General features: G+C 42.8%; 1 protein-coding gene across 3 annotated transcripts in view; it reads left to right on the forward strand.

The window, feature by feature from the left end:
* Nucleotides 1-18,953, forward strand: part of CLYBL (citramalyl-CoA lyase) — a 2,321,716-nt gene that overhangs the window by 1,844,496 nt on the left and 458,267 nt on the right. For all 3 annotated transcript variants that reach the window (XR_013599874.1, XM_078657618.1, XM_078657619.1), the window contains 2 exons: nucleotides 1,912-2,079; nucleotides 5,904-6,028. Coding sequence is in view for 2 of the 3 variants with exons in the window: in XM_078657618.1 (XP_078513744.1) it covers nucleotides 1,912-2,079; nucleotides 5,904-6,028 (293 nt within the window). In the remaining variant the exon portion in view is untranslated. The remainder of the gene's footprint in view (nucleotides 1-1,911; nucleotides 2,080-5,903; nucleotides 6,029-18,953) is intronic.

Below are 18,953 nucleotides of genomic sequence, written 5' to 3' on the forward strand. Positions count from 1 at the left end.
TCGCCAGGGAACCACCATTCCATGACTGTGGCACAGCGGTCAGGGGTTATGTAATATAAAGGTGATGCCGCTGCAGCACCGCCATGCACATTGCAAGTTTCAGGACTGCCAGTGGTTTCATGGAGGTCTTTCCTCCATGAAAAGGCTGGCGTTACTGAAACAAAGGGGGCCCTGGAGGGCCCCCTGTGCCCCTCAGACTGGGTATGCATGCGGAGGGCACATCAAGTGCCTCCCTGTGTGCATGCACCCAAGTTCCTGCACGACATAGGCTTTTGAGTCCCTGCCATGCATGAACCCCGTGTGGCATTCCTGTTGCGGAGCCTCTTTTAAAGGCATCGCCACCTTTGCAAGATGCACCGCAGGGGGACCACCACACTGCCCGCCCACCAGACCACACAATTGGTTGTAATCTGCCGGGCGGGTGGCAGCGACCTTCGGCAGAGCGGTGGTGCCACGGTTGGCACTGCTGCACTACTGCTCATCCAAAAGTAATAATTATGGCCAATCACTAAAACAAATTTAAAAATTGCTGTATGAAAATCTGTAACATTACAAAATCGGATCAACCACATATCTGTTACTGTGGACCTCAGCCCAGCCCAGAATGCTGCAAAACACACTTGCAACAGCAGCAACTGTTGACCAATTGAGTATAAATCCAGCAAATGAATGTACCAGGTCCATGGCCCTTGGGAGCTTGTAAATCAGATGCACAACAGTAGATTCCTCTCCATACCCTTCACATACACCTGACTCAGTGGCAGTAAAGAAACTGAATGTATATAAATACCTGGCTGTGGCATTCGAGGTTGATAACTAGCATGAATAACATCAAGCCCCGTCTTACTCGTGAGAAACTTCAATTATTCCAAATGAAATAAACAGAAAACATTGTAGCCAAGACAATTCAACAGAACAAAGATGAACTCAAAACTACCACAAAAATATAAATGTCAATAAATTCCCAAAATGCTACCACTGGCTAGGGGGGGGGGGCTAAGAACCAAAAGGGGGAAAACACACCAAAAACAAACAACCCCTAAAGAAAAGTCTATTAGCAGAAAAAAATTACAAAATGAAAAGGTTTCAAAAACAAGTAAATATCACCACAATAAAACAGTATGTCACAATGCTGTAAGGCAAAGATGCTTTCTATAATCAGCACATTATGGCACTGCTGGGGGGAACACAGTGCCGAGCAGATATCCATTCCCTGGGTGAGAAAAAGATGGAGAAGAGGCAACCACAATACCAAAATCACATAAACACCAGGTATGTGGAGGCATGGGTGGAGGGGTGATGGGAGATCTGGTGTAATCCCACCTGCCCTTCACCCCAGTGAAGAGGGCAGCTTGGCCAACGAGAGAAATTAAAGCGAAAGAGGTTAGAAGAGGGTTTCCTCCTCCATTCAAAAACATTTACAATGGAAGAAAAAATTACGTTTATATTAAAGAAGTTGAAAAAGAACATTATCAGTACAATAAAATATATTTTCAAAAGCAAATTAAAATATTTGATTTGAAAAAGTTGCAAGTTGTCTAAGGAGCAGACCACTTTTTATTTAAGATAACTTGATATCAGCAATTCCTTAGCAGTGTTTTTAGATCCTTGTGAAAGGATGAAGTTTCCATTTTGTCAGATCTAGATTGAAGTATAAGAATGAGAAGGAAGTAGAGACCTCGAGCACAGTTTTTGTTTGCTGTTAATGTTTTATAATATTATGTTATATATGATGCTGAGGGGGTTATTAGTAACAGTAAATGGTTTTAACATTCATTTTTTTCTGTTTGGTTCTTTCTTGCTGTCTTTCTTTACATCTTCCTTTCTCTTTACTTCCCTAGTGAAGTCAAGAAAGTCCACTTTGCATGCAGCCAGTTAATAAAAAATGTATATTCAATATTTCCTCCCTAGGTGCAACAAGTAGTAAAGAAACTGGAGAACTTCTGTACGCCAGGCAGCATATTATCGTGGTAGCAAAGGCCTTCGGCTTGCAAGCCATCGATCTGGTGTACATTGATTACAGAGATGGAGACGGGCTTCTGAGGCAGTCAAGAGAAGGGGCTTTAATGGGCTTCACCGGTACGTATTAAGCTGAACATGATTTACCATTAGATGCATTTATTACTCGAGTTGAGCAAAAATGGCAGCAGGCGCGCCGTGTTTTTTTTGTATTGAAATGTGATATTTGGTCTCCGCTTTAGATTAAAAGGTACAAGGAAAGCGAAGGATGTGCACGTCCGCGCCGTGCTGTGAAATCATCTGGCACGCGTGAATATATTTGCATACCTATTGGGCGCTAATCAGTGCCAAGGAAGTTTTGCTTCCACAGCATTTTATAAGTGCAGTTACAGGCTCTGGCGCGAGCTTCAGGCGGACTTGATGAACATACTTTTTACAGAAAGTCCTCAGCTTGGCCTGACGCTGTAGGGCTCCCCTGAACCTGCTGTGAACTGCTGAAGTCCGCAGTTTGTCCTGCGTGGTTGTCTGTCTGCCCATGAAGGACAGGGAATGTGGGCTGCTATATTCATTCGAGCATGCAATTGAAACACGCGGGAAATCATGCATTGTTTCCTACATTTAAGAGCGAGTGTTTTATAGTTGTAAGCATCCGCTTGTTTGCATCCCCTGAAAGACGTTGAGTGTTTCCAAGACTTCTTTTCTTTGCAGTTTTTTATAGAGCCCGACCGAAGGTATTGGAGCGCTTTACATGATAAACAGTTACGTTACAGAAGGACACGTTCATTGTGGTGGGCACAGGTGGGATTAAGTAATTTACCCGGAGTCACAGGATTGTTGAACCAACGCCGAGACTCGAACCTGGTTCCCCAGTGCCAAAGTCGGCAGCTCTGGCGTTTACGCCACACTCTCTCCCCTTCTCGTTGCTTTCCTAGATTTCTGTCTCCTGGCCCGCGTCCCGGCGAGCGCTGGTGCTCGCGATCACACCTATTTCTGTTGGCAGCCAGGACACTCCTGCAAGGCTCCTGCGGCAGGCGCGTTTCCAGAGATGGTGCACAAGGTCACCCCGGCACCCCTCGGGGCCAGACAAGCTGCCAGAATGTGTTTCTGCCATGGAGAAAAAAAGTTCTATAACATGCACAAATTAGTGTTCATTATAGTAACGTCGTGCTGCTGTTTTAATTTCTGTAAGCAGCTCGTCCAAGGGCCTTACTGTTAGGGAAGACATTTATTTCACTGAAATATTGACGTGTAAACAGCCACAAAGAATGCATTTTATGTGACCTTTATGCAATATAAGAAATCATTCTTACGTGTTAAATTTCGTCTTGGCTTCTGAAACTGAAATCATGGTGCGGCACATCCAATTAATGATGCAAACAAAGACCTTGCGTTCGACTACCTACCTAAAACATAAACTCACATCTTCGGTGAAAGATATTTTTCTGAACTAGGCACTGGCTTGCGGTTAACGCATCCCCGGCCCCGCCGTCCTTCTTTCAGAGGGGCTCGGCTTTGATGTGAAGATGTGAAAGCGAGCGGGTTCCTAATAGCACCCCTTCTGCATGGGCCCCACAGACTCCAACGTGAGACAAAGACAATTGTGAATATGGTCCAGGCCTCTGTATTGTCAGGCCAACAAAAAGCTGACGTGTGGCTCGCCATGTTAATTCATTCAGACACATCTAATCGCGTTGTTTGCACCATTTTCAACTGTGTTCTTTAAAGCAGCACTTCAGTTGGGAAAAGAAACGGCGCAAGCCTTTCAACCGGTAGCGATGATTGGTTTAAAAAATGGGCATCTTTAACACACGTTCCTGTGAAGTCTTCATTGTTTGTTTGTTTGTTCACTTGCCTTGAAATATCATACGCTTTGTCCACTGTTAAAGCAAAACTGTATCAGTTCCCCCCACCACACTAGTGACTTTAATGATAAGGCTACATTCATCCTACTTCAATTTTTAACTTGTGTGCGCTGAATTTTTCCCTACCAGGGCAGATGAAAAATATTTTTACATCGTTATAGGCTTATTTTCTTTTAGTTTGGACAGTGACAAATTTCCTACAAATGGCTTTTGAATTTCCTTAAAAATATTAAACAGTGCAATAGCGACTTCAGCCTCTGATTTGCTCATTAGAGCCTCAGCACAAGTTGCATGCTGAGTACACAGGTATAAATATGAAACACCACAGGGTTGTCTTGTTTGTCAGTGTCACTTTCTCTGAGGTAGACAAAAATAACAGTGCTTTACATTTGCCTTAGAGGGTCGACGAGTATTGGTTACAGCACAATTTGTCAAGCTGAACTTACAAATAAAATGACACAGTCTTACATTTTTTTGTCTTACAGTTGTTTATGCCAACCTTTACCTGTCAATTGCGCCTGTAGGAAAGTACCACAGTCCTTTTTAGTGTGGATTAAGAGTTCAGTTATGCCTTTTATATTTGCATTTCAAGTCCCCCAAAAAGTTGTATGTTTGGACAACTCTTTTCTGTATGTGTACACAGAAATGTACCCGCAGAAATCCTGAGCACTACAGTATTGGCTGGGCACTTGGGTCTCAACTCTGATTACCTGATTTTAGCAGACCCTGCTGTATACTGTCAAAAAGCAATATCTTTAGTGAACTTGGTTTTGGAGTAATGTTCATTGCTAAATACGTTTCTCTGGGTGAAAATGATTTGAAGCCATTACAAGTTTATGTCATACTATGTTTTGTAGGCTTTAACACTTGTAATAAACAAGCAATTCGCTGTTTTGTAGATTTCAGTAGTTTCTGGGTACTAAAAAATTACCTTGAACATAACTATTCTTTGTGCTTTTCATACAAGTTGTTCTGAGGGAAGATTTCATCTCATCTTATTTGGCATCATGTGTGTTTTTGAATTTTACTTAATGTTAGACAACTTTAAGCAGCCCTATTCGTTTCAGATAATTTTATTCCCTTGATTTCACTAAACAGAATCAATCCAACAAATAAATAAATAAAGCAGGGTATTGTTTAAAAAGTTAAAATAAAGCAATTATATAGGTTTAGTGTTATTACCAGTTTGTTACATTTCTTGAAAGTCAAACTTCAATGTGCAGTTTAGCATTAAACATGCCACTACGTATTTTAAAATAAGGATTTTCAACATCCCATCTATTGATAAATCCTTTTACCATACAATGTATAAATAACTTGTTAACGTTCAGCCCAAATCCATGCAAAAATCTCTATAACATTAAATCAGGAAGCAATAACTGTTTTCTTTCTCCCATTCAAAATGATTCTAGAATTTTTATTAAACAACAAGGCCTTTATTGACCAATGAAAAGACTAAAAGGACTGGCAGGTGAACAATGTAATGTGGCCTATTTGTTTTTCTAACAAGTACATTGTGCCTGAGTGGGAGTAAAACGACTCCAATAATATAAGAATTTACAACTGGTTGATAAGTTTTTCCATTTAGGTTTCTCATTGAATGAAATTATTCATACATAGGGCATTTATATAAACATGTGCTATATATACATAGATAATATGTGGCTTTATTACACCATCTACATATGAAATACTTTACTATCTTAAACTGTTGCATACTTAAAGTATCCGTTGTCAATATTCTCAATTTTTGTCTGAAACACAGTTTACTAATCTCTCGATTCTTTGCATTAATGGTATCGAATATTGCATTTTATGCATCAAACTTTTAAAGTGTGATTAAATTATAAACTAAAATAAACACGGTTGGGTCTTGTTTGGTCTTCTTTGTATTTCTTCATTAGCAGACTGTCCTGCACTGATTATAAATGTCATCGCCGCATAAAAAAACAGATGGACAGCCATTAGATAATTATTTGTTATGTGAAGTCCATGAGGCATTCAGATGCTTGAGTGGCTGACACAATTTGTGGGAACATCTGTTGTTGTTTCATGTTTCAGACGCGATCTATCTTCTTTTAGGCAAGCAGGTGATACACCCTAATCAAATTCCCATTGTCCAGGAGCAATTTACTCCCAGCGATGAACGCATACAGTGGGCTCGCGAACTGATCTCTGCGTTTCAAGAGCACCAAGAATTGGGAAAGGTAAAAATAAAATTTACATAAAATATAATACTCGTTGCAAAAGTTGGCTTCGATCCAAAGCTTTTGATGCTAATAGTGGCAACCAAAGTCCTACTCATTTATGCTAGCTAAATGTATTTATGAATGTGTACCGCAGTTGTTAGTGGATGCTATATGAGTGGGCGGTCTGTTTCTTTAAGAATTCTTGCTGTTGTTTTCTTCATTGCAACATGGCCCTGCTGCAAAATATATATTTTTATTTCACCGGAGAGCTGGTATTTCCCACATGTGACATCTCGTTGGGATTACTGCAACAATAAAAGGACAAAAGGTTGAGAAACTGACAGACATAATGCAGTAAAGTGTGAAGGCAATTTAAACCTAATCGGTAATAGAAGATTTAATGTAGTAAGTATCAACATCGTGGGAAATGCACCCATATAAGCATGCCTATGCCCTGATTTGACCAAAAAGAGGTTTGGTTGTGAGTGTGGTCTGCCTCAACGGCAGCACCTCTATTATTCCTCAATAGGTGTGCTGCATTTCAAGCTTTCTATACCATGAGTTCACTTGTGCCATCTGTGGCCCTGACTGCTTTGCTGCTCCAGTGTTTTGCATGCCCAATGTAGAGCAGTCCTCATGTTAAACACTAAGGCATGACACACATTCTGTCCCATAAAAGGTAGGAAAACATATTTGAAGTGGATGAGAAAGCCACACCTCAAGTTGGTGCAGTAGGGCCAATCCCTATGCAGCAGACTTTCACTGTCATTTGCACATATCCTAATTGTGTGAATTATGGTAACCCATTTGCCTCCCCACCCATTATTGTATTATTGAGTATGTTGTAAAAGAAGGAGGAAGTAATTTCAGGGTCTGAACAGTTAATCAATAATCTGTCCAAATTTAAGTAAATAAATTAAGGCTCTTTTTCAGAACACTCTTGCTGCATCTATGAGTTGGTGCACGAGAGATCTCCCTTGTTAGTGTGCATTAGCTTAGTCAATTATATATCAGGGCAATGGGTTGTTCTACTTTTGGGTGCATTGTTCTTTCTAGAAAACTGCCGCAGTGGAACAGAAACACGCAAACCTGTATGAGTTTTGCAAGCAGTATATAGCTCCAGAATTTTTGATTTCGCAGGTGATGGTTTTAATGGTGCTTTCTCTAACACAATATCATGCAACCATATTGTGTAGCTAATGCTGAAAGTGTAACATAAAAGTGAGAATGGGAAATTGATGTTTCCTACATATTATTCCAGAGATGGATTAATCCTCTTTTTACTTGGCAATAGGAAGTGCATGGCGGATTATATATACTATGTGTGTGTGTGTGTGTCAATATAAAGAGCCTAGAAGAGGGAGAAAAGAGATAGCTCCGTGAGAACCTTATAGAATACTAATAAGAGAAACATATAGAATACTAATAAGAGAATACCTTTGGGATGCTGTCCAATATCTGGCTTTATTTGTTCAGGTAGGACACAATGTGCGGGATAAAGAGTATGGTGTATGATTGATTATATGTCTTATGCTGTGTAGTTCTGCAGAGGTACTATATTTAAATCCAGAATTATGGAATGTAAAATTGTATAATTTGTAATGAAAATATACGTTCGAGGCATGTGGGCTGCTGAATTCACATCTTAGGCATAGATCGCCGCCTAGTGTTGGGTCCGGATGATTGCACATTGTTGTCCTGGAAGAGTCTTCGAAGTATCACGAGATAGGTGGCTCCTCCCCTTGACTACAGTGCGCATGGGCATCCTCTCCATCCTCAGATTGTTTTTTTTCGCCATTGGGTTCGGATGTACTTTTCTTAACTCCAGTTCGGAAACTTTTCTTCAAGGCCAAAAGGCCTTCGGGGTCGTCGGTATTGTTTTTTTCGTTCGATGCCGAGTTCTTGTTCCAGTTTCTTTCGAAGCAGGATGTCGAGGAGAGCCGCGTGGCCTTTTCGACACTAAAAGGCCTGATCGTCGATGGAACGGAGCCCGTTCAAACGATGCCCCCTTTGTAACTCAAAATACCCGCACATCGATGTCCACCCGGTGTGCAACAAGTGCTATTCACCCGACCACAACGAGGACAACTGCCTAGCTTGTGCTCGGTTCCGGTCCAAGAAGACGCTTAGGCTCCGACGTGCAGCACGACAGACAATGCCGAAATCAGCGCCCGACCCGGTGAATATCTTCGATGAAGACGACGATGAGATCGTCGACACTGAGGATCCAGAACAGACGTCGAATCCAGGTTCGGAGCACGGCTCCAACTACTATGAGGTCGACGAGGAGCACGTCGTTAAAGATGAAAACATCGAAGAGGTAAGGGACGACGTGTCCCCCATCGGAGCAGTCGATAACGACTCCAGTGATGAACCAGGCCCAATAGTGGGTACTGGGCCTAAAAAAGACACTCTTCAACTTTCCAAGGCTCCGGTCGAGGCATCGCCGAAAGGCCTTAGCCCAGATCATATTAAGCATTCTATAGCCCCGCGTCTCGGCCCGGCTAAGAATATTTCACAAGAGCCATCGGTCGCCCCACTGAAAGCGAAACCGAAAGGTATCGAAGACAAAACGAAACCGAAACTGCTAAAGTCAGCTATCGGATCAAAGAGTGCAAGCACATCGGAATCGACGTCGAAAACAAGTGTCGACGAGCCAAGAAGGTCAACCGCAAAGGCTGTCGATCCAAAAATTGGTGCGCTACAGGCCATCGCTAAAGCCAAGTACGTCGAACCAACGAGGTCGGCGTCGACGGACAGCGACACAAACAAAGGACTTGACTCTCAAAAAACCCTCGAACCGAGGCACCGAGTCGAAAAACGACAGCTCGTCAAAGCCCTCGAGCCGACAGCCAAAGGCGCCTCGAAGGAACACGTCGAATCCATAAAGAAGTGCGCACCTCCAACGCAAGCGCCGAAGTCGACGCAAAGTAAAAAGCACGACGACAAAGCAAAGTCCGTCGTTGCCATGTCGACGCCAGGCCCAAAAACGCCCATAAAATTTGGACTGCCCCCTACGGCACGACCTAAGGGAACGATCCGACAAAAGGGATCGAACATTCCACACCTGTTACACTTGGGAAGAGGAGTCATCCTCAAAAAGTAAGCGTTCTCTATCAGGAGCCATCCTATGATGAACAGTCAAAGCTCCATATCGACGCCGACACTGGTAGACTTACTATATATCAAAGAAAGATCAGGTCGGAAACTCCACTGGAATCATATAAAATTCCACTCAAAAAGAAAAGGGACTCTTCCACATCGCCTGTCCTTTTTGAAAGTGTGCAGTACCATGACCAAGACACTTATGCGTACTCACCCACACGCTCTACTGAGGAGCTAGGGTACAGCTATGACGAACAATATAGTTACCCTGCGGACACTGATCAAGATGACCAGGTTCAAACCTGGCGATACAAAAGGGGATGATGGACGGAGCGTTTGAGCAAATCAAAACCTGGACAGACACTGCTGACCAAGGGGAGTCGCAACCTATCCCTGATACTCCTTCTTATCCTGTAAAAACTTCACCCACAGAGGATACAGGGACGTTTAACGCATTAATAGAGCGGGCAGCACATAATCATGATGTGGACATGCATGCTGACCCAATTGAGGAGGATTTCTTGTTTGACACTTTCTCAACTTCAGAAAAATCAGTTAAAACATTGCCAATGTTAAAGGGTGTCCTCAAACAAGCAGGAGACATTTTTAAGGAGACCACCAGAGCCAGGGTTGTTAACCCCCGAATTGAAAGATAATACAGACCGGCGCCTGTGGACCCTACATACATTAAGGGACAGTTGCCTTTGGACTCTTTGGTTGTCTCCAATGCCCGTAAACGGGCCAACTCCCAGACCACTGGTGATGCTCCTCCTCCAGACAAAGAGTCTAAAGTGTTAGAAGCTTCTGGGAAGAGGGTGGCTGCACAAGCAGCTAACATCTGGAGAATTTCCAACACACAGGCCCTATTAGCCAGATACGATAGGGCACATTATGACACATTGGAGCAACTGCTACAACATTTGCCTGATGCATACAAGGAAGGTGCAGAAACACTCATACAGGAAGGGAAACTCATATCCAACGCATCCATTAAATGTGCGCTGGACGTAGCTGACACTGCAGCCAGAGCCATCAACACTAGTGTCATGCTCAGAAGGCATGCTTGGTTGCGTATCTCAGGGTTCAAGCCAGAGATTCAAACCACTTTGTTAAATCAACCTGTAAACCCAGATTTTTTATTTGGGCCTGATGTGGACTCCATCTTAGAGAAAATAAAAAAGGACACAGAGACAGCCAAATCTACGGGGGCCTTGCAGTCTCAACAATTTAGGGGTGGTTCCTTTCGTCGCTCCAGTAACAGAGGAGCTTCAAATGGACAGGCATCCCAGCAGACTCAATACAACAAAGGGAACACGCAAACCACCTATACTAAAACAAACAGAGGTGGATACCGTGGCAACAGAGTAAAGGCAGAGGACGAGGGAATAATAACACCAGATCCTCCGCCAATACTAAGCAGTGACGCCTTGTCGCTGCCCCCGGACCATATAACACCGGTCGGGGGCATATTACAACAGTTCCTGCCAGTCTGGGAAAGCATTACCACAGACAGGTGGATGAGACAACTCATTCAGTTTGGTTATTGTCTAGAGCTAACATCCACTCCACCCAACATACCCCCAAAACACCGTCCTATGTCCGCAGAGCACATACCCTTATTGCAGCAAGAAGTTATCAGCATGCTGCAAAAAGGGGCCATAGAACTCGTCCCTATGCAGGAACAAGGTACAGGGGCGTACTCTCTGTACTTCTTAATCCCCAAAAAGGACGGGTCTCTCAGGCCAATACTAGACCTCAGGCCCCTAAACCAATACATCTTGTCAGAACATTTGCACATGCTCACTTTACAGCAGGTTCTTCCATTAATCAGTCAGGGAGACTTCCTCGCTACCCTAGACTTAAAAGATGCTTATTTCCACATACCAATACATCCAGCACACAGGAAGTATCTCGGGTTTACCATCCAAAACAAGCACTACCAGTTCAAGGTACTGCCTTTCGGGATAACTACAGCCCCCAGGGTGTTTACCAAGTGCCTAGCGACAGTGGCTGCACACCTACGGAGAAGCCATATTCTCGTCTACCCATATCTAGACGACTGGCTCATCCAAGCAAAGTCAGCCCAGCAATGTGCCAGTCACGTGTCCCGCACTATTCACCTCCTACACAGCCTCGGATTCTCGTTCAACTACCCAAAGTCTCATCTTCAGCCCGCCCACGTCCAGCAGTACCTGGGTGCCACAATAGACACTCTGGCGGCAAAGGCGCAGCCAACCTCAGCCAGAATCAACAACATTCAGTTACTCATTCAGAAATTCAGACCACAACACTCCCTCACGGCAAGGGTGTTTATGCAGTTGATAGGCATGATGGCCTCCTGCATTTTCATAGTCCCTCACGCGAGACTACACATGCGTCCGCTCCAGGAGTGCTTAGCACGGCAGTGGAACCAGGCTCAAGGACAATTGAAAGACCTAGTGTTGGTGACCGGTCGCGCATACAAGTCTCTGCATTGGTGGAAATCACAAAACCTTTGCAGGGGGCGACCGTTCCAAGAGCCTGTACCACAAATAGTGATGACGACGGACGCATCTCTCCTGGGATGGGGAGCGCATGTCCTCCATTACACAGTACAGGGACTATGGACGAGACAGCAGAAGCTAATGCACATCAACCTGCTGGAACTGATGGCAATCTTTCTGGCGCTCAAAGCTTTCAAGGTACATTTGTGCAACAAAGTCGTGTTAATCCGGACGGACAACATGACTGCCATGGACTACATACAGAAGCAGGGAGGGACACACTCTCCACAGTTGTTCCATCTAGCGCAAAGCATGTGGAAGTGGGCTATTCAGAGGAACATCTTCCTCATGGCGGAACACCTCCCAGGCAAAGACAACCAGATGGCGGACCTGCTCAGCAGACACAGCCACCAGATGCACGAGTGGGAGATACATCCCTCAGTGCTGCAGCCGTACTTCCAGCGGTGGGGTCACCCAGAAATAGACCTGTTCGCCACAAAGGAAAACGCAAAATGCCAAAGCTTCGCCGCCAGGTTTCCACATCTGCAATCTCAGGGCAATGCGATATGGATGAACTGGTCAGGCAGGTTTGCGTACGCTTTCCCCCCAGCCCCGCTCATACCACTAGTGGCACGCAAACTGCGACAACACTCACTGTCACTAATCCTAGTTGCTCCAACATGGGGGAGGCAACCATGGTACACCACGTTCCTAGAACTTTCCGTGGTTCCTCATCAAAGGCTGCAATTAACACCCAGCCTTTTAACGTAGAGCCATGGCGACATTCAGCACCCAGATCCGCAACAGTTGAACCTTGCGATCTGGCTCCTGAGGTCATAGAGTTTGGTTACCTCAACTTACCTCCCGACTGTATGAATATTATCAAAGAGGCAAGGAGGCCTACCACCTGGGCATGCTATGCGGCGAAATGGAAGCGATTTGTCATCTATTGTAAAAATAATGACATAAATCCGCTAGATGCATCTACTCAAAACATCATATGTTACCTTCTACCTTTACACAGATGCAATCTGGCTTACAGCTCCATTCGTATACATTTAGCTGCGGTGGCAGCTTATCTTCAAAACAGGCAGCACCTTTCACTCTTCAGAGTACCTGCCATTAAAGCTTTCCTGGAGGGACTCAAGCGAATCATTCCTCCAAGGCACCCTCCTTCACCTGTCTGGAACCTCAATGTGGTTCTTACCAGACTAATGGGACCACCCTTTGAACCTCTACACTCCTGTGAGATACAATTCCTAATGTGGAAGGTAGCTTTCCTAGTTGCGATTACATCACTCAGAAGAGTTAGTGAGCTGCAAGCCCTAACTATTCAGGAACCCTTCATACAAATTCACGCTAATAGGGTAGTGCTGCGGACTAACCCAAAATTTATGCCAAAGGTGGTGTCCCAGTTTCACATCAACCAAGCTATTGAACTGCCGGTATTCTTCCCTAACCCAGATTCAGTGGCAGAACGAGCTCTACATACCCTTGACGTCAAAAGAGCTCTCCTGTACTATATAGATAGAACAAAACATTTCAGAAAAACTAAACAACTGTTTGTTGCCTTTTCACCACTGCACAAAGGCAACCCCATTTCCAAATCAGGTATAGCCCGATGGATTGTTAAGTGCATACAAATCTGTTATCTAAAAGCGAAACGCACATTAACAGTTCCCCCAAGAGCGCATTCCACACGCAAATTAGGGGCATCCATGGCTTTCCTAGGAAACATTCCTCTAGAGCACATATGTAAGGCAGCCACATGGACTACCATACACACTTTTACCAAACACTACTGCGTAGATGTACACTCCAAACAGCAAGCAGCTGTAGGACAGGCTGTACTCAAAACTATTTTTCAAACTGCTGCAGCTGGCACGGGCAACCGCCGCTAGGAGGAGACTGCTATACATTCTATGCATAAAATGTGAATTCAGCAGCCCACATGCCTCGAACGGAATATGCTACTTACCAGTATGCATCTGTACTTGGCATGTAGGGCTGCTGATATTCACATCGCCCTCCCTCCTCCCTGGTGCCTGTAGCAGCTGTAGCATTCAAAATTACTCTCTAGCATGGACATCATTTATTGTATCATACTCCATCCCTGCCACAATGGCGAAAAACAATCTGAGGATGGAGAGGATGCCCATGCGCACTGTAGTCCAGGGGAGGAGCCACCTATCTCGTGATACTTCGAAGACTCCTCCAGGACAACAATGTGCAATCATCCGGACCCAACACTAGGCGGCAATCTATGCATAAGATGTGAATATCAGCAGCCCTACATGCCAAGAACAGATGCATACTGGTAAGTAGCATATTGCTTATTCAACCAGTCCATCTTATTTCATACACTAATATATATATATATATATATATATTATATATATATATATATATATATATATATAGGATATGGCGTAACAATCAATGTGGCGTAACCTTTGGGGTGATTAGTGCCACATAAAACTGCAAAAAAGATAATATGTATATGTGTGTATGTGTGTGTGTGTGTGTGTGTATATATATATATATATATATATATATATATATATAAAAATTCTGCTTTTCCCGTAGGGAAGTTGTTTCCTCATGCACTCCCGTGTGAAGAATTTCAAAAACCACACCGGGTTTTAAGTCAAATTACAGTTTCTTTATTCCAGCAACCAGCAAAACCTAACGCGTTTCGGTCTCTACGGAGACCTGTGAGCAAGGTCTCCAGCATTAATAATTTCTGCTCTGAAGACAAACACCTTTATGTTTATCCTAGTATTTTTATTTTACCTTTTTCTTTTTGAATTTTATAGAATTGATTTTGTATTCTCACACGAAGAATGAAAACATGGTCAAATCATATCCATATAGCAAAACTTAAAAAAACATTTCAAATATACAAGAAAATTAATTGTGCTCTACAAAAGACATCACAAAAGTGTGCTTTACATCTGTGACAAAGAACAATATACAAAAACAAACATCAATTGTCTGTAATAAATCATCTAACTTATACAAATGTCCCTTTGTTTTTCAATAAAGTTTATACAAAATGGGAATTCACTCCTTTTAATAGTGGAATTTAACCACAAATCCTCAAAGTTTTCTAGAAGCATGCCTCTAGAAGTGTGCTGACGCGTTTTGAGTTCAGATATCCCTTTCACTGGACTCTCATCAGGGCTTTCACATTGATATCTGTAAGAGATTTATGTGACATCAAGAAATGTTTTAGAATCTGCCTCTCTTTATTTACCTAACTACGATTATTTCCTTTTTGGCCATCGTACCTGAGTGCTGTTGTTTTAATCACCCAGGATCCAGGTGGCAGTTAAAAAAATGGTGTGTTTACGACTTGGAGACCTTTTGTTTTTCTAGAGACAATAGTGCACAATTTTAAGTGTCTGTGGATATTGGAAAGACAACTTTGTATTGTCGGTATGAATTGTATTAGCCTACCTTGATTGTAGCTGTGTTTTATTCAATTGTCCTTTCACAAAGAAGTGAGGGGTACTCCTAAAAAGATCATATATATATATCTATATATCTATATATATATATATATATATATATATATATATATCTATATATCTATCTATATATATATATATATATATATATTCCAACACATCAGGTAGCACCAAGCTAAGAGAGGCAACAGGAAGCAAAATAAAGTTAATTTCATCTTTAATTAATCAGCAGCTTGCTGGGTGATTAAAACAACAGCACTCAGGTTCGATGGCCAAAAAGGAAATAATCATAGTTAGGTAAATAAAGAGAGGCAGATTCAAAAAAAATTCTTGATGTCACATAAATCTCTTACAGACATAAATGTGAAAGCCCTGATGCGAGTCCAGTGAAAGGGATATCTGAACTCGAAACGCGTCAGCACACTTCTAGAGGCATACTTCTAGAAAACTTCGAGGATTTGTGGTTAAATTCCACTATTAAAAGGAGTGAATTCCCATTTTGTATAAACTTTATTGAAAAACAAAGGGACATTTGTATAAGTTAGATGATTTATTACAGACAATTGATGTTTGTTTTTGTATATTGTTCTTTGTCACAGATGTAAAGCAAAATTTTGTGATGTCTTTTGTAGAGCACAATTAATTTTCTTGTATATTTGAAATGTATTTGTATATGTTTTGCTATATGGATATGATTTGACCATGTGTTCATTCTTCGTGTGAGAATACAAAATCATTTCTATAAAATTCAAAAATAAAAAGGTAAAATAAAAATACTAGGATAAACATAAAGGTGTTTGTCTTCAGAGCAGAAATTATTAATGCTTGCTGAAAAACCGAGGTATAGGTGCACTCTCATTTGCTTGTATGTAAAATCATAACATCAAATAACTTTTATCAATATTTGTGATACCATTTTAGATGGCTACTTAATCTATACTTTGATGAACTTATACATTATATATGGATATATGTTGTGAGAATCTGCATGAAACACATTTGGAGTTTTATATAACTTTCTACTGTTGTCCAAATAGAGAGAAAAATAACTTTGCACTTATTTGTTTTTTTATTTTTATTTGATGAATTTTATATAGCGCTGTCTAGACCCGGAGGTATCAGAGCGCTTTACATGAGGTTCCACATTGTTACAAAGTTACATCAGATACAAGTTACATCAGTTTCTAGAAACATAAAAGAGCATAGAGGATTGGATAAGAAGCGTAGAGGGGTAAAGGGTGTCAAGTAAAAAGGGTAGGAGGGGGGTATGGCAGTGAGACGAAGGGAAGTTTGCCCAAAGTCTGGCTGGGTAGGTGACGGCTGAGGGGTAAGTCCACAGCCCATCTCCTCCATAGCTATCAAGGTAGCTCAACCGGGCATCAGCCAAAGTGCTAGGTCTCAACGGTCGATAGCAAGTTCACAGATTCCATGTCCTGGTAGGTGAGACAGGTGGGGGATAAGCACGAGGTCTGGACGATGTCCAATTTATGTCTAAGTGTAATAGCTCCTCATGATAAAGGACCACTGTGGCGGCTATCTTGGGGTCAGGCAAGAGATTCAGTCCCTGGTTTTCCATTCGGCCAGTCCCCATTTTTAACATTCCCCTTTGAATTCTCAGGGGCCCTTAGTGTATTAGTGCTGCTTTTTCAGGTGTCTCCCAGATCACTCACCCTATTCTCGATGGACTTTAAAATGTTTGCACTTTAAATGGAACACTACAGACAGAGTGACTTTAAGTCAGAAGAACCGATATAAAATATGATACAAGAGCTTTGAAGCCAAAAATTTATCTGGGAGGTGGATGGTACAAATGTAAAGTTGTCAACACAGTGCAATTGTCATGTTTCAGCGTTTGACGATCCCGGGAGGGTTCCGCCGTTCCTATACAGGAGACCGATACCCTCACTTCCGGGTGGAAGCAGAGTCCCGGTCTAGTCCTTCACAAGGCCTCTCTGTTGCCCTGCAGCGCTTCCGGGGGAATCACTTAAGACCAGCGATTCCCGCCGGGTCGGCACTTTGGATCCTTTTCGTTTCCAGGTTCACGTCTTGCGTACACTCCGAGCTGAATACTACTTGAGCCGAGGACGCTTCTCCTTTGGCTTTCCTTTGGTGTTCCGTCAGCTGGAGCACCCCCTTGTCCTGCAAGCGCTGACTAGCACCGACGTTCCCCTGCCCTCCAGCCTTCGTTTCCGCTACCGCCAGAGCCTGCGCTTTCTTCATCGCGCTGAAGGGCTCTTGTTACGGGGTTATCCAAGCGCCGCACCGCTACCAGGTACTTTACGTATTCGCGCAGGAGCGCTTTCTTTTGTTATAGCTGTTATCCACGCTGGAGCGCATTTAGGTTCTTAGGGCAAGCACAGGGGTACTGTCTTCCCCTTACTCTTTGCTGCCAACGCGCAGGAGGGCGGGTACTTACCTACTCATAGCGCTGGGGCGCTTTTCACATTTAATTTGCCATCTAGTGCAAAACACCTGAGTTTTGGCTACTTCAATAGCGCAGCTGCGCTATTTATGGGTGCATACCATATGTTCTAAGGCAAATGCTCACAGTAACACAGGATTGATTGTGCAAGCCTAACAACCATCTGTTACATTGACTCTGTTCAGTGCAGGAGCGCTCATTTTATATTTCCTTCTTGGTTGGGAGTTCTTCTGTCTTCATTGGTCTTGGTGAGTGGTCTTGTGGTATGGTCTTCTGTATATGAGTGGATTGTGGGAATAGGACGTGGGAGGTGCGGGAACCCTCTAACCTGGTCTCTCTTGTCTCCCCAGCTGTTGACCACTGCCTCACCAAGTGGTAGATGTATCAAGCCGTTTGCGATTCGCAAAGGTCGGAATTCGCAGAATTCCGGCGTTAGCGAATCGCAAATGGTCTGTTTGCATGTTTTGACATGTAACAAAAAATCGCAAAATAAGGAATCGCAAAAATTTGCGATTCCCTATTTTGCTTACGCATTTAAGGAATTGCAAATTTGGGATTCCTTAAATGCTATGTATGTAGCATTTTGGAATTGCGAATTTAGATTAAGAAAACGCAAATTACCACCAACTTGTAGTTGGTGGTAATTTGCAAATTCTTTTAAAAATGCACAATTTGGCATTTGTGAAGGTGGCATGTGACGCACATACATGCCCATAGGGCATGTATGTGTGCCATATGCACACACATGTAAATTTCAGGGGTGCAGCAGGGTGTTCTTGAGACACCCCTGCACCCTTGACATTATTCTCAATTTGCGATTAGCAAATTGCGATTCGCAAATTGAGAATTATTTCCCATCCATTCCTATGGGCCTCCTGGCCCACAGGAATGAATGGGAAATTATTCCTTAATTGCGAATTCGCAAATAAGGAAGAATAAGAAATCGCAAAAAAATAGCGAATTTCTACATACATCCAATTTTGCGATTTCTAAATAGCGATTCCTTAAAAATCCCAATTTAGAAATCGCAAAAGGGTATGTTGATACATCTACCCCCAGTTGTCTACAGCCACAAGCCTCCTGTCATCCTTCCCTCCTTTTTTGGCTCCCTTCCCTGGGTCCATCTACTCCCTGCCGGGTATTTCATTTCTGCATAGGGTTAGGTGGGGACAGGGGCGGTGGCTCTTGTCGTCTCTGCGGAATCGCTTCACAAGCAAAGGTAAGCCTTGTGGGGTACTTTATAGCAATAAGGGCAATATAATTAGTACAGGCTTATAAGGTATTTTTACCAGGATTTCTTTTTAAACCAAGCTATTTGTAACATAAATTTAAATATTTATGTAACAATAATGTTAATTTAAAAGCCTTTGGTAGTCGATGTATGCATGGATATATATTTATATAATTATTATGTATTTATTGGCTCTAATGTGGCGAAAGTCTGTTGTCTATATCCATTGATA

This window comes from Lissotriton helveticus, chromosome 8 (assembly GCF_964261635.1).
Source record: "Lissotriton helveticus chromosome 8, aLisHel1.1, whole genome shotgun sequence".
Classification (NCBI taxonomy): Eukaryota; Metazoa; Chordata; class Amphibia; order Caudata; family Salamandridae; genus Lissotriton; species Lissotriton helveticus.